This window comes from Talpa occidentalis, unplaced genomic scaffold (genome assembly GCF_014898055.3).
Source record: "Talpa occidentalis isolate TD23 unplaced genomic scaffold, MPIMG_talOcc4v2.1 talOcc4.5, whole genome shotgun sequence".
NCBI classification, from domain to species: Eukaryota; Metazoa; Chordata; class Mammalia; order Eulipotyphla; family Talpidae; genus Talpa; species Talpa occidentalis.
This window is the reverse complement of record NW_023604861.1, coordinates 94,048,147-94,064,720: the sequence shown is the minus strand read 5'-3', so window position 1 is coordinate 94,064,720 and position 16,574 is coordinate 94,048,147. Positions and strand designations below refer to the sequence as shown.

The window sequence follows — 16,574 nt, the reverse complement described above, 5'->3', positions numbered from 1 at the left end:
CTCCCCAGGGCTGGCCTCCCAGTTGCCAGCCCTACCCCAGCACCCCTCAGGCCCTGGCCACTGCTCCCAGGAGGAGCCCAGATTCCAGGCAGACATCTCCCAGAAGCTCCTGGCAGTAGCAGCCAGTTCTTAAAAAAGGCTTCATGTCACATTGCAATCAGCTGAGGGGCCCAGGCACTGGGCTATTTATTAATGCCACTGTTCTCCCAAAGTGTCTCCATGTTGCTCTCTGATGAGCTGATAGGAGCCCCCAAGTTTTTTTCTGGCCACCTCTCTGTGTGTGGACATCATTTGCATCAGAGTTTATGACTTCCTACTGTTCCTCTAAGACATGAACATCGACGGGGCTGGGGCTGGCTACACTGTGCCCTCGCAGGCACCTTCCCTCTTGCCTGTGGCCTCCAGCCCAGGTTTAAGAAAACCCCAATTTTAACAGCTTTGAGAAGAAAAAGGAAAGCTCGGCAGCATTCAGGAGAACAAATTAGGTGGCCTTCGGGCACCTTAGGAGGAAGAAGAAAAGTCACAACTGGTGTAAGAAGAGGAAGAAACAACATTAAAAGAAAACAAGGGGAAGCAAAATAAAAACCAGAGATAAAAAGTCAAGAGAAAACAGCGGCGCCTGAGAAACAAGAATTCCAGCCGCCAACTTTTATGGCGTCCAGCCCTGTTATTCATAAGCGAGTTTCCTCTCTCACAAAGGACCTTTTGCACGGTTTTCCCTGCTGCCTCCAAACCAGCTGCTCGCGCTGTTGTATCCTGAGTGATGATGAGGCTCTGAAAGGGTTTTTTGGGAACAGATGGCCAGGGGAGAGCTGGGGAATGTGCCAGCAGAGGGCTGGGCGGGCTGCCAGGGCCTGCGGTGACTGAGTGCTTGGGCTTCCAGCTCGCGTGCTTTCCCTGCCCTCTGCCCTCCGTGGCGCCAGCAGGCCTTCCCAGCGAGCGCTCAGAACATCTGGAGTCTGGGGCTGCCAGGAGGGGGGGCCGCGGCGGCCGGGCGGGGGACCCTCTGTTCCATCTGAGCTCCCATGGACTCACCACCAGGCCCGCCTCGCAGAACAGCTAATCAAAACCACAGCGCCCGAATGGGAACCAGGCGCGCTCCCAGCTGTAGCCAGAGGCCGCCAGGCGACTTAACCCGGTGTCAGGCCTTGCTGGCGGCGCAGCGCTGGGGGTGCTCAGGCCTGATGACACCCCCCCTGGCCCACCCCACCGCACCACCCCTGGTGCCACCACCAGTGGGCTATTGGCTCCCTGCAGCTAAATGGAGCCTCCACGTGCTGCAAGCAGACTGCTTACATAAGAGCTGTTGCTCAGGGAAGGCCCTGCACCCGGCAGTTGCTGGGGGTCTGGGGGAACAGGCCACCCTGCTGGGCAATGTGTGAGCTTCAGCCAGGCAGACCTCAGGAATTGGAGAGCTCAGTGTTTGAAGCTACATAAACACAGGCTCAAATAGATCCACCACTTCCTAGCCACATGGCCGTGGGAAAGTTACCGTCTTTCTCTTGGCCTTAGTTTCCCCTCTGTACCATGAGGGTAGGAGTCTTAACTTGTGGGGTTAGTGTATTAAGGGGAAGTGATAATATATGTATCTGAGGGGCCTGGCACACAATGGACACATAATAACATGGCCAATGTAACTGTTGGTGGTGTCTGTTCGTTAGCATGACCACTGTTGTACAGCCAAACGTGATGCGTGTTTTGGGATAGGAATCCATGAACTTGAAAAGCACAGGGCTATCCAGGTTGGCTGTGCGATGCCCCATTTAAGCCTATAGGACCAGGGTTTGGGCTGAATTGCTGGAGAGGAAGGACACTCAGAGCTGCTCATCCTCATTTGCCTTCTGGCTGGTCAGTCACTTTCAACCTGGGCACTGCCCTGTCCTGAGATGTCCCTTTCTGGGATTCTATATGATGTTATCTTGCAATTGTAAATTCACGAGATTTTCTTTCTGGCATTTGCAGAGAACATGCCAGCCCTTTTTCAAATGGGATCTTGTCTAATCTTCCATCAAAGTGGCAAAAAAGGGGCCTCCCCGGTGGCGCAGCGGCTGAGCGCTGGGTTGCGAAGCTGCCCGCGGCCTCTGCGGCGCCGGTTCGATCCCCGGCTGCTCCCCGGCCACCGGAGGAGGGTCCCACATGGCGTGCAGACTTCTCCTGCCGCCCGCTGCTCCCCTCAGCAGTGTACCTCGGTCCCTCTGCCTGCTCTGCTCCCCGCTCTGGCTCTGGTGAATTCTCTCACCCTCCCGCGCCTCTGACTGTACCCAGTGCATGTATAACCAAACAAACAAACCAGCAAACAAATAAATAAAGCATGCCTCTATAAAAAAAAAAAAAAAAAAGTGGCAAAAAAGGTATTTTGGGCTCTGAATTTATGAATGAGAGAACCAGGGACCAGAGAAATTAGGTAATATGCCCAATGTCACACAGCTAGGAAATGCCAGTGCCAGAATTAAAACCCAGGTCTCCAGTCCCAAAGCTCTACTCTTTGCCTACTTTGTGGTTCTACTGAGGACTTCCTTGTACTTTTATGTGCCTTAAAGGTAAGTGACAGCGCCACAGAGAATGAAAGAAACTCTAGGGTTCTCTTGACTTTCCCAGCTAAACAGGGAGCTGGACAGCTAATAGCGTGTCTGTGAGTGTATGGTAGGAAGGGAGCACTTTCTTCACCAGATATCCTTTCTCCATCCTCGTGGACTGAGGACCATAATCTTCTCCAGGAGGTCCTTGAGAGGGCATTCTGACTCAAAGAGGCTTTCCAGAGGGGTTCTCTGAATGGTCTCTGCATTCCCAAGGGTGTAGCTCTCCCACCACCAAAGAGCCATAGTTCTCCACCACAGGCCCTTGCGCTCCCCCCTGTCCTCCTCTCACACCTGGTTGGTTCTTTCTTGCTACACCTGTAACTCTGAGCTTTTGTTCCTACATAGCATGTCTGTGAGTGTATGGTAGGAAGGGAGCAATTTCCAAAAGGAGAGAGGAGGAGGAGGGAATGAAGGGAGTATGAAAGGAGAGAGGAAAACAGAACCGCAGCCTCTACCCCACCTCAAGACCACCAGGGAACATTAGAGGCCTGTGTTCTGCCTTCTGAGGAAAGCTGGCTCTGAGATCACCTGTGGGGCTCCCCAGCCAAAGATCCCTCCAGCCCAGTCCCTGCCAGACGTGTGACTAACGGTGTCAAATGTGAGAGGAGAAACGGCAGCTGAGCGAACACTCCGTGTTAGCACAAACAGCTGGCGACAAACGTCTATGTAATTGGAATGCCAGAAAAAATAAATTGCATCCATTTTTATGACTGGAAGAGAATTTGATGGTGGTTTCCCACCCACCCTCCTTTTTTCTCAGCACAGATAGACTCTGTGGGCTTTGAAAGCAAATGGTGCTTAACTCAAAAGGTTGGCCCAGAGGATTTGGAAACAGACCTCTTACCCACTCCACTTACATGTGGGAGGCAGGACAGGGAAGCGGTGGAGGCCGGGCACCCCTCTCTTGCTGGCCAAGTGACCCTGTGAGAGTTCCTCAGGAACCTCAGTTTCACTGCTTGTGCAATGGGACAAGATCGGCCCCCTCACAAGGTTGGTGGGAGGAGTTGGCAAGGTCAGAAGCCCTCAAGCGCCAGGCCCAGCATATAATCTAGGCTCAAAGGACATCAGGATTATCAGTATTCTAGGGATGCATTGCCTTGGGGTTCCAAAGGTCTTTGTGGGAGAATTTCAATCTGTGTGAAATGTCTGTGGTAGGCAGAGTTCAAATGAGTATTTAGTCATTTGGACAGAAAAGGAGGCTGAGGCAAGGTAAGACCTCAGTTCAGAAAGTTCAACTGGAAAGAGTTTAGAATTAACTTTCAGCAGCAACTTACCTTACAGAAGTGGAAACTGAGACCCCAGTGCAGAGTGACAATGTGCACAGCAGGTGGGGAGGAAGCCGGGGTGGTGTCCCTTTAGAGGCTCTGTGGGGGGAGGGGGACTGGATCCAGCCAGAGCAGGAGCTTTTGAGGCTCTTCCTTCCACTCTATGGGACTTGGGAACAGCCACAGAAAGAGCAGGTGTTATCGGGTCCAGACAATAAGGGGACCCTCAGAACACGTCAGCTCTCACTGACCCCCAGACCCCAAACCAACATGCCTGCTCATCTTTGTCCCCAGCATCAAAACTACAGAAGCCTGCACTCAAAATGTTCTTCCAAAGAGAAGTAAGGTCACCCTCAGATCCACCAAGAAGAAAAGCCTCTCCAGAAAGCAGCAGGGAAAAGAAGGAGGACACAGGTCCAGTAGAGCTGCACCAGTCAGCGCCTCCTCTGGCTCCTGATGAACCACAGGGTGGAAGCAAACTCTGGTCTGACAAAGCCAGCCTCCCCAGCCCAGCCAGATAGTCACATAGCTCCAGGGGTCCCTAATAGCTGCCCAGCTCCCTCTGAACATCATGGTTCAGCTCATCACTCCCCAACCCAGGGTCTGTGAGCAACTTGGGGGTGGGAACTCACTGGCCATTTATCATTGGGGCTTAAACTATGTCATCAATGTTAGTAGCTGTTGTTATTATTGCTCAATATCTTAAAATCGCTGGGGAAGAGGGTGTCCTAGATTGTGGGAAATTGGTCCTTTCCAATTCCACATGTCTGGCAAGGCCCACCCAGCCCAGGTGGGAATGGCCCTGCTACTCTTCTTCCTCTTTCTCTTATTCCTCCTGTCCTCAGCTCCAGGGAGTTGCTGCTTTAAAAACAGGAGCTGCGGGAGCTGCGGAAACCTGGCCCACAGCCAGGTGCTTAACATGCATTATCTCAGGCTGCAGTCAGAGTCAGAACTGAGCTCTCCAGAGCCCTTCCTCTCCTCCCTCCTGTCTCTCTGCAAGACAGACCGAAGCTTCCAAACGGGACTCCAGGGTCTCCCCTAAGGAAGGGCTGAGATGGGCAAAAGGACTTCCTTTGAGTTGATGACACATCGGTGTGTTTTCTTGCTTCTCTTCGCTTTCTATCTCCCCCATTAGGATGTGAGCCTGGCTCACCGCCATCCCCAAACCCTCAGGCTGCCCTCAGTGGCGAGGTAACAGGGCCTTGATCAGAGCCCCAAATCTATATGGTCTGTCTACAAGGACTGTGGAGGTTAAGTCCCTCCCCCTCCCCCATGAATACTCATTATGGTGTCTGTGTGCTTAGCACAGGACTCCCATGTGTTACTCAATGTAAGTGCTCAATAACATTGAATGAATCAATCAATGAGCCAAGAAGTAAATGAATCTTTAGAACACCAGGCTCCTTGGTTCTTGTTAACAAAATGAAGTCCTATGCCAGTTACTCAGGGCTACCAAGTGAGTCACTAGAGACCATCCCTGAGGACACCTTGGAATTCACCTACCTGCACAGTGACCGAGATGCAGGAAGGCACAAGCACTGGGAGTCGCGTGGTCCTTTGAACCCCTAACCTGCCGAGGCAGGATGCTGGTGCTGGGGAAGGTCTCTGATGCCCCCGCAGCTTTAGGACCCTGTCCCACTCCTCCATCTAAGTCCTCTTGGTGCAAGGACTCACCCAGGGACAGCATCAGGGGATGGCAGCTCCAGGGTGAGCCCCTGCCCAGAAGGGATGCAGATGTACACTTCCCAGTGCCCTTGTAAGGTGAGGCAAGACTGCAAGACCTTAGAATGGCTGATATGTTTCTACCATCCCTATCTACTGATGAGAAACACAGGCTCCAAGAGGTAAAGAATGGACTCAAGATGCTGCTGCAGGTAGGTGACAAGACAGGACTTTGAATTCAGGGCTGTGTGATCTTCTTAACCACAAGTTGCCCCCTCGGGCTCTCAATCAGGATGAGGGAGATACAGGACCAGGTGGTCTCTAAGGTGTCTCAGCTTTGAGGTGATTTCAGGGGAAGCCAAAAACTCACCTCTTGGCTCCATTCACCACCCCCTTCACTCCTCTCCCAGGTATGAAGCCTCTGTCCCAGCCCAGGGCACTGCTCCAGTCAAGGGGCAGAGAAGGGAGGGGTGTCAGCACTCCTGCCTCTGGTGGGAGAGGTGAGGGCTCTCAGAGAGGGGGTACATGGGTGGAGATGGAGAACATGGTGCCTGCCCACTGCCCATCCACACTTCCCGGCCTCCTGAATGCCAGGGGAAGTTCACTTGGAGTTTACAAACCTCCTTTGTCACAGAGCACGGCATGGAGCCATCAATCACACCCTTAATTTACCCGTGTCACTTTCCAGAGGAAAGCTGCCCTGTGAGCAGCCAGTGGCGCTTCCTCTCTCACCCACTTGATAAGGTTTTCATCTAATTGGTCTACATTAAATCACCTCCAGAAATGCAAACACAATTATAGCAGCGACAGTCACTGTTGGTGAGCACATGGGCCCTCTCTGTGAAGGTAAGAGTACCCACAGAGGCACCCAGGGAAGGCTCTGCCTGGCAGGGGGCTGGGGGAGGAAGGTCAGGAATGGGGGAGGGGCAGGCCAGGAAGGACCTGAGGGGTGGAAGGGGGGATGGAGGATGCCAGTCACTGGCTCCCACCACACTCCCCAAGCAGGGATGCCCAGGAAGCCAGGCATCTCTCACCGCCTCCACCCTCCTCACAAGGACACAGACTAGGTCCCAACCTCTGTCCCTCTAGCCTCTCAGACACAGAGTTCCAGAGGTTGCCCTAAGTTTCACTTTGCACTTCCTGGCAATGACCCCCAACTGGAAATGCGGGAAGCACAGCCCATCTGGGAACACAGCTGTCCCCAGCATCTTTCCACGCACACACGTGGATTTCTCAAACGCTGGCCAGGAGAGCGTAAGGCTTTGTGTCAGCTGTTCCCTCTACCCTAGATGTGTTCCTAGCTCCTCTGCCTGGTGACCTCCCAGTTGTCCTGCCAGTCCTGCTCAAACACCTCTTATACCAAGATGCCCTTTCAGGCTCCCTTGAGCAGGAGAAGTGACCATCCTTCCTCTGCCTGGCCTTTCACTGGCCCTGACACAGGACTGGCATACCCCCACCCCCCTTACAACACTGTCCCTCCCTTGTCTACTGGCAGGAGGGTCTCTCTGGTTCTTGTGAGCTGTGTGTGGATAGGGATCATAGTTTGTCATCGCTATACCCTTGCCCAGCATGCATGACACATGGTCGGGGCTTAGCAAATCTTTCTAGCACGAATGAATGAATATCACCTTCAAACACAGCCTCAGGTAGCCCACAGGCCAAGTCATATTCCCCAGACATGCCGAAGGGCCCTCCTCAGCTGTCAACCGGCTCAGAGAATCTCATCCTGATATGACATCTATTAGGGGTTGCGTGGGGAATTCAGCACCATAGCACATAAGACAGAAGAGCTTCAGAGACAAGCCACCTCTTCTTTCTGTGACAGGCAAGTCCAGGCCCTGAGGTGACTATCCAAGGTACCCAGCATCCTCTTTACCAGGAGTAGGATCATACCCATAATCCCAGAGATATTAGGGACTCTGAAACAGAGATGACCCCAGCAAGACACCAGGGTGGATCTCACCGGCCTCTTTGGAAGTCTCGGTGCACAGGGGGGCACCCAAGTTCTGTCCGCACCTCCCCTGTCCATCTCAGGAGATGGTGCCAAGGGCACTTACCTTTCGTTTCTTGGCACGTCCCTCGGCCTGCAGGGTGCGGGTGCAGCGCTGCACGCACTCGGAGAAGCTGAGGTTGCTGTGGTCGGCGCTGTAGTCGAGATCAGCCAGCCGCGCCAGGGACAGGATGTAGTTACAGGCAATCCTCAGGATGGCCAATTTGGACAGCTTCTGCCCATATGAGTAACATGGCACCTGAGAAATAAGAAGGTGTCAGGAGGAGCTGTAGGGTTCTTTGTGCTGAGTAAAGCCCCCAAGGGGTACCCCAACCAGCCTCCTGCTGCCCAGGCACTCAGACACTGCAGATGTGGCCAGGGTTGCAGGCTAGAGCCACATCTGTAGCCTCTGAGAAGGTACTGCTGAGCACCACAGGAGGCCTGTCTAATTCTTTGACCTAGATTTATTCTCTGTTCTAAGCACCTGCTGTTTACACACTCTCATCTCAGCTTATCCACTCAAATTCTGGCAAGTCTTCACGTTCCCATTTTGCAAAGGAAGAAACTGAGTCTGGATGAAGTACAGTGAACTCCCTTGTGGATGGTGCTTTGGAGTTGGGTCCTCCACCAATCCCAGAGAAGTCTCTGGGAGAACATTTTCTTTCAACTGACATTCCATCACTCACTCATTCAGCTACACTTGTTTGGCTGGACACCAGGGGGTCCAACACTGAATAATCATTTGATTCCTGTCTTCAGAGAACTCATGCTCCAGGGTGATGCCATCCCATCTGCGCAGTTAGGCACCTGGTACTCCAGGAACACCAAGAGAGGCGGCAGCACTCAGTTAGCAGGCCCACTCGGTTGGTGTACCTATGCTTCTCTCTTTCCCTCTGGACCTGGGGAGCTAAACACTAACAGCCCCAAGCAGACTTGACATATGACTCATTATCAACTACTCTCAATAAATGCACAGGATGGCACTGGATGGCATACTGGATGGCACCTCCAACTTTTTAATGTCTCCCCACCAATATACGTTGTATGCGCAAAGTGCCAAGGGGACTGCAGCTGAGTTCTGTGCTGTGACATGGAAACGTCACCATGAAGCCCATCGACAGGGGCTAACCCACAGACTCTATAGTTGCTATGGCGCTTGCCCAACAACTAAGACTCCAGGCTTCCCCCTCACTGTAGCTCTCCAGGGAGGCTCCTGAGAGGGCCCAGGACAAAGATCCTGCTCATTTCCCACCTCCTGCTGGTGCCGAGATGGCAGCCCATGCTTTTGAAAAGTTTGCTGTCACCTTTAAAAATCTTCCAGCGACCAAGGGGTTGCCCCTTGCCAGACTAGGAAACCCAGGGAGGGGCAGGAAGGCAGCAGAGAAAACCCTGTCATGCCCCCTTCCCGCCCCCAACTCCCAGACAGGCCTCAGCTCAAACCCATCCAAGAAAAGTCACAGAACAATGCACTTTGCCTGTTCCCAACCAAAGTCCAGAGAATCCTGCTTTATCAGCCTGAGTAAACAAACAAGGTCTGGAGGACAGAAAGTTTCCTGGGAGTCCCAGGGCAGAGGAGGGGGTCACAGGGGTTGGCCTCACACCTCTGCCTCCCCTGCACCCCAGGCTGGGGGTGCCTCTCTGGTGCAGGCTCCAAACACTGGGCACAGCTCTGTGAAAGTGCTGATTCCACCCAGACACTAAGCTGGGAGAGAACCAGCACTTTGAGCCCTTGGCCCCTGAGCAGCTAGGCTTCCCAGCCAGTAGGCCAGTGGGGAGCAGGGATCTCAGGAGGAATCTTCACGTGGAGATCCTGGGTCAGTGTGGGACTACTAGGTAACAGAGGAGCCAAGGCCAACCTAGGGGCTCCTGTGCCAGGTTGTGGGCCAGTTTCATTCCAGATTTGTCACTCTGTCCCATTACTTCTGTCAAAGTCCAGGTCTAACTAGAAACTGTTTACTGAGCTCTGCTTGTCTATCTGGCACTGTGGGATCATTTACAGTTTTATCTCATTACAGTTTTATCTCATTTAAAATCTTCCCCTAAATAAAGATTGTTATCTCATCTGCACAGGAGGAAGCAGAGGTGACATATTAGGCCCCAGGTCGCTCAGGTAAGACCTGGATGGAGCATCTCTGCTCCCAATAGGCTAGCTTGGAGGTACTCACATGCCCTTATGCAGGTCCATAACCTTAGGGGACCTCAGTTTCCTCATCAATAAAATGGGCATCAGAATACTTGCTACGTCAGATGGGATCACGGTGAGTAAGTCCGGGAAGGTGTCACAGAGAAATGAAGGCAAGAGGTCTCCACCTTCCTACCTGTGTGCCAACTCTAACCCACCCTTCAGAGACAGCCTAAGACTCCTTCTGGGAAAGCCCAAGACCCCTGGACCCAGAAAACTCCAACATCACTGCATTCACGACACATAGCTGAGATCTGGATTCCATTTAAAATTACTCTCTAGGGCCTCCCTGGTGGCGCAGCAGTTGAGCGCTAGGTCTCGAAGCTGCCCGCAGCCTCTGCAGTGCTGGTTCAATCCCCGGCCGCAGGGCAAGGGTCCCACATGGTGCACAGACCTCTCCTGCAGCCCACTGCTCCCCTCAGCAGTGTACTTCAGTCCTTCTGCCTGCTCTGCTCTCTGTTCTGGCTCTGGTGAATTTTCTCACCCTCCCGCGCTTCTGACTGTACCCAGTGCTTGTATAAATAAATAAATTTAAAAAATAAGTAAAATAAATAGAATAAAATTATTCTCTAGGCTTCTCGTATCAGAGTACTGGATTCCTGGGCAAAGCTACTTGAGGTCTATTTTAAATATGTTATTTAAAATCTCAACCTTCTACCCGGCAACAAGTCTGGACCCTGATAACCTGGTCTTAGTAGTTAAAAGCCATGGTCCCAGGGCCAGATGGGACTGGGTACAGACCCTGATTACTTGCTCAGTCTCTCCAGAAGCATCTTTACCTCTAAAGTGGGAAGGCAGCTCTGCATTTCACAGTCAGGGCCACAGGTAAGGCACTTTGCCCAATGCAATGTGGTGCAACAAGCAGCAACCCTGGTGACTGTGGACCTGAGAGGGCAGGAGAGAGCCCTCTGTCCTCCCTAACCCACCTGGATAGAGTCCAGTATGCAAGCAGGCCTGTCTTCCCTTCCCTAAGAAAGTGTGCATAGCTGTTGTGGGGTCATGGCTCCCTGGCACCTTATGGGTCTGGGTTTGAGGTAGGTGCTAGGCTGGGAGTGCCAACCCCATAACCCCTCCTGGGCCAGCCTAGTTCACTCAGTGAGGACACCCTGGCAAATGGCAGACACCACTTGCCCGGCATCTCCTTCACAAAGAGGCACCTCAGTGGGTCCCAAAGACTTCTCACTGCTGCCCAGGCCTCTGCCCCACAAGGCCACCCCTTATCAAGACTGAGGGCCTTTGTGCTTTGAGGAGAGGAGATCCATGCACACACGCCAGATGCCCAAGAGTGAGCACAGCCTTGAGCCAGAAGGTTCTGCCAGGAGGCCAGGCCCATAGCTCTGGCTCCTCCCCTCACCCACCCAGCAAGTCCAGGCTTTCCCTTCCACCCCCTCCCACCTGGCCCCAAGCAGCCCTGCATATGGGCCAGGCCCAGCTGTGCACACATGGCCTTCACATGAGGCAGCAGGGAGGGCCCTACGCAGCTGGGCTGGTGGCATGTGCTGTGGCCTGACCATCTGCCCCGCACACCGATCATCCTGGCCCCAGGGCCATGCACTCCCCTCCCAAACCAGAAGGCCTCTCCCCAACCTGCACCTCCACGGTTTAGCAGAATGCCCTAACCGCCTTCTGCCTACTTCCTAGTTGAGAGGATAATGTGTTATCCTACGAAATAGGATGCTGCCTGGCCTCCCTGTGCTGAGGATCAACAGCTCCAGGGTGGTCAAGAGGCTGAGGAGCAGAGCTATGAAGGGACAAGTTCCTGGCACAACTCATTGACTGACCCAGATTCAAATCCAGACTCTACAATGACAGCAGCACACTGCTTTGCAGGCTGTGGCTGCACCATGCCAAGGCAGTGCCAGCACACTGGGGCCCAGTGAGTGCAAACCAGGGAGATGTGCAGTGTAAAACCCACGAAGCCACTTGCAGTCTCCAAAGGCCAGAGACCTCGACCAACTTATATAAATTCTGACATGGGGGGTGGGAGGAAAGGAATATGATGACAATACCTTCTCATTCAATGAACTAATACACATGATATGCTTGGCACAGAGTCTGGCATAAAGTAAACACTCAATGAATGGTCATCCCTATGATTGTTATTAAAATAATTAAAGAACATTTATTTCTACATTGTCAAGGCCTGGCCCAGCACCGAGGACTTTGTAGATGCTCAAGAAATGTTCACTCCTCCTGTAGCTTCCATTCCTTTCTTCATTTTTTCTTTGGAAAGAATTTGTGTACTCCCTGTGTATAGGGTGTCATCAAAATTTTCCAGTTTTAGCAACTGAGGCCCAGAGGGCGAAAGTGACTTGTCCACAGTCACACATGATTAAAATCCCAGTCTCTAGCACCCCAAGGCTGGTGCTCTTCATACCTTACCAGGAAGCTGCTCAGGGAAATGAAGGCCACAATCCCAGAAGTGACTTCAGTGCAGTATCAACCAAGGCCTTATCTCAGGCAGAACTGTCCTCCTCCTTCCCTCAAGGCCACATCCAAAAGTAAAGTGCGGGGTGTACACACGCACATGCATTCTCCACATGGAGGTTAAAGCCTCCACGGAGCTCCCTTGGGACCCAGGGCTCTCTCCATTGGATGGGTGATATGGTGGGTGTAACCTTGGCCCCAGGTTCTGTGATCAGAAGGCTCCCAGCTATGTTTCTTGCCCTCTCATATAGCAGGCAGGTGCCCTTGATGGCTTAGCAGCCTTTCCAGGAAAGGGAAAGAGTGGTTGGGCAAGAGGGAACAAAGGAGCAGGCCCTGTGCAGCCACGCATCGTGGATGTTCTTGAGCATGCGTAATGATCATGTGAGTGCACACGGGTGTGTGTACCTGCATGCCTGTGCATACATGCCCTCTACCTGAATTGGTTTCTTTTATACAGAACTTCCCCACAGAAAGTGAAGAAGGCCAGGATCATACTCTCTTCTCAGAGTTAGCTGGGTATACACCCAGTCTCCAATTGTGACACTCCATAGGTAGGTGTGGGGGAGCCGACGACACTGATGTGGATGGCACCATGGGAAGCATTTAGCCAGGTGGGCATTCCAGAAACAGCCGGCATCTTCCCTAGCCCACTAGGTTATTTATACAAGTCTCCTCCCTTCTCTAGGCCTGTTTTCCATCCCACAGAATGGGACGTTAGGGTCAAATCAGATGGAACTTATTATCAAAAGAAACGAAAACCACTGGACAAATGAGATGTAGTACAACACTCAGAGGTCATGAATATTCTCTCACTTGGAACTGAAAGAGGCAGCTGGAGGGGTCGAAAGGGTGCTGAACTGCAGGCTGCAGGGCCTTCATGCCTGCCCTGTACTGCTACTCACCAGCTATGATGCTCTAGGCACGTGTCCGCCCCAACTTGGGAGGTGTTCCCTAGTGGCAAGGAGAGGGGGTAGACAGGCATCTCTGTGCTCCTTTGTCATCCTTCTGTCCTGGGGGGTAGGGGTTGGCAGGACGCTGTAGGCTGCTGTGCTCTCCAGGCATTTAGATACACAGCCCCTGCCCAAGTGTGGGCAGGACCCCTCCATTGGACCCACTGCCTAGTGTTTCAGTTGGTGTGGGTATGGGCAGTGTCCCAGTCTGGTCTATGACAGCTCCCTGACCTTCCACCCTGACCAAACATCTTATCCAAACCCAAGCAAGACATTGGCTCAAAAGTCATCAAGCTTCTTTCCTCAAGAGTTCAATTCCCTTCCCATGGGTAGACACAGGAACCACTGCTCATCCCACTCATAGGAGGAAGGCAAGAGTGTGTGATCCAAAAAGAAAATCATGTTTTCTCACCAGCTTTGTTGCTGGCTAAAGCCCAGAGAGGCTAAGTGACTGTCCTGCAGTCACACTGGAAGTCAGTTGCAAAGCAAGTAAAAACCCTGACCATTCAAACCAGTTACATCCACACCCAGCCCTCCACCATGCCCTGTGGGGTGGGGGCAGTGAGCACGTACCACTCTCTTCTTAGATCTCCCTTCTCTCTGAGAATATGACACCCTTAGAACCCTAGGAAAGTCCCAATCTTGTCTAAAGTGGAATTGTAAAACTGCTCTTCCCCACTATGGGCAACTCTTGGGCAAATATTTTCTCCCTTATTTATCTGGTGAGGGCAGCCCCTACCAATCCCAAACTGAGAAGCACCTGACCTACCCCACAACTAGGCTCTGAAGATCCCCCAACTAACCGGCAGAGGGGCCTGCCTCACCACAGGGTGAAGGCCTGCAGAGGAGATCTCCTGAGAAGACTCACCAATTACTAAAGCAGCTTTTGCAGAGTCCTAAGGAAACCTAAGTACAGGGACAACCTTGCTGGGAACCAGGACAGAAGACGACTGACAGGCTTCCCCAAAGCCCCATGCTTCTTTTTCCTGCAACCCCAGGACCACCCCTCCACAGCATTCCAGACCTCCCAAGACCTGGATCAAGCCAAATGCCCCAAAGGGAAGGGTCTTCCTTCCTTCTCCGCCCGCAGCACAGTCCCACATTCCCCTTCTTCACTCCCCACCGCGCCCAAGGGACTCCTGGAAACCAATGAACTCGTTGCCATAAAAGTGAACTATGAGGGCTGAAGTCAGGCGCGCAGACAGGATCGCGGGAGGGAAGGAAAGGGGACCAGGGCGTGCCGGGCCAGAGATCTCCAGCCTTCCCCCTCCACTTTGCAAACGAAGAGCCAGCGCTGTAGCAAAGCTCCCAGCCCCAGCAAGGGCCAAACCTGTGTGGATCCTAGTTCCCACCATGTGGGGACAGCTCTTCCCTCACACCCTCATCCTCCAAAGTCCCCGACCATTCATTCACCCACCCACTGCGACAATCGTGCCCGGCCGCCCTGAGGGTGTGCACCGCAGCCAGCCGGTACCTGCTTCCTGAGCGCCTCGAAGGCGGCGCTGATGGTGTGCACTCGCGTCCGCTCCCTGGCGTTCGCTAGGAGCCTCCGGGTCTGCTGCAGGGCTTTGATCTCCGACGAGGCGGCGGTAGCTTCGCCCGGCCGTTTCCTAGGCGACGCGGAGGAATCCGGGTGGTTATTGTAAATTACGTGTGAAATTGACGAGTAGGAACTTTCCCCAGGGCGCGTGGGGGGCGCGGGGCGCACGGAGGACTCCGGGGGCGCGGGGGGCGCGGACGGCGCGGGGCGTGCAGGCGGCGCGCACAGCAAGATGCGGGGGCGCAAGCCGGGCTCTCGGAAAGGCGGTGCGTCGGGACCTCCAGGTACCTGGCCCTGGGGTGCCGGCGGCGGCGGCGGCGTGGGGAGTCCCGGCCCCACCGCGCCCAGAGCAAAGCCGCGTTTTCGCGCGTCCAAGACCTCCGGCGCCCGGGCGCCTCCGCGCTCCCCCGCAGCGTCCGAGGCCCCACCTGAAGGAACGGCCGGCGCCGCCGGGGCGGGCACCGGGGCCGAGACGGGCTGCAGCCGCTGGGTCCTGTCCCGCAGCCCGTTGGTGGCGGCGGCGCCGTGTTCGGGCGCTTCCAAGTCCAATCGGAAAGTTTTATAGCCGTTCACGCGCCGCGCCGGCTCCTTGCCTTTCCGCTTGAGCTTCTTGAGACCGTTGAGCTCTTTCACGCACACGGTCTTCCAGGGCCCGTCCTCGAGCACCGGGATGTGCTTCATGGCGCGGGCGGCGCGCGAGGCAGGGGCGTGGGGTTGCCCGGGACGCGCGCCCGCCGCGCTCGCCCTGCACGCCGCGCGCCGGCTCTGCCCGGGCGGCCGCCGCGCTCCGCGCCTGGGAGTCTCGGGCTCGCCCCCTTTTCTCTCCCTCCCTCCTCCCCCCCTCCCTGCTTTTCTCCCCCTCGCCCGGGGCAGCTGCGCCGCCGGCTCCGCGAAGCCGCCGGGCTGCCCGTTCCCGGAGCGCTCAGAGTGTCATCTGAAGTCGCGGCCGCCGCGCCAGCGTTTCTGGAGCACGCCCGCTGCGCTCCATCTGTGTTTGTTTAGCCTCAGTTTACACAGAAGCCCGGTTCGCGAGATCAGTCAGCGCCGCCGCCCGGAGAGGAGGCAGCTCCCGCCGCCGCCTCGCCAGCCCCGGCCGCCCGAGCGCGAGCGCCTTTAAAGAAACAGGAAGCATTTTTCAAAACAGCTGGGCCGCCGGCCGCCTCCTTTGTCCGCGTCCTCCCTGCCTCCCCCCACCCCCATCCCTTCTGCCCAGAACCTGCCTCCGCCGGCGCTCGCTCCCCGCCCCCTACTCAAGTCCGGGGCGCTTCGGTGTTCCCAGAGGCTGGTTAGCGCCCCACGGTCCTGCCCCGAGCACGTGGCTCCCGAGCCCTTGGGCCCACCCCCACATCGGAGCTGGGTCTTCTCCACCCGGCCTTGCTGACCTCTCGTGGACGCGGCAACGTCCGCTCGCATCCAGCACCTCCTTCGACACCCCTGCACCCCAACTCGCCCGCTGAGGAGGGAAAAAGAGCAACGACTTCTGGGGAGATCCATGAGGGAAGGAACAGGCTGTGGCGTTGGCCTTGACCCTCACTTCAAGGGTCCTGTCCAGTCTGGAGCAGGGAAGCCAGGGGTAAAATGCCAAAGAGTTAGGGAGACTGAGGTTCTGAAAGGAATTTGCTTTCCCACAGTCACACAGAGAATGGAAGAGGCCAAGGAGGCCAAGGAGAAAGGCGCTTAGAGTTCAGACAGACTTAGCATCTGTGAGAATCCCTAGTCATCTCACTCCAGGTTACCCACTAAGCTGCATTTACTCATCTCGAAATGAAAAATCCCCCCCCAAAAAAAATTAATAATAAAATCACTGCCTAAGTCACAGCATTTAATTGTTGTGAGGAATTAAGCCGTGGCACTTAGAGGATACTAGTCAAATGATAGCTTTAGTTCTTAGTAGAAGCAGTTGAGGCAAAATAGCTCCCAGAGGTAGATTTGCTTGGTTCAAACCAGCCCTGGCACTTAGAAACTGAGTGACCTTGGGC

At 54.4% G+C, this 16,574-nt stretch overlaps 1 protein-coding gene across 1 annotated transcript in view; it reads right to left on the bottom strand.

Annotated features, from left to right (window-relative positions):
• The window catches only part of ATOH8 (atonal bHLH transcription factor 8), a 31,982-nt gene extending 16,674 nt beyond the window's left edge, over positions 1 to 15,308 (bottom strand). The window contains exons 1-2 of the mRNA XM_037527758.2: positions 14,530 to 15,308; positions 7,564 to 7,755 (exon numbers count right to left, since the gene is read on the bottom strand). Of these exons, the coding sequence (XP_037383655.1) occupies positions 7,564 to 7,755; positions 14,530 to 15,276 (939 nt within the window). The 5' untranslated portion in view covers positions 15,277 to 15,308. The remainder of the gene's footprint in view (positions 1 to 7,563; positions 7,756 to 14,529) is intronic.
• Positions 15,309 to 16,574: the final 1,266 nt, after the last annotated feature.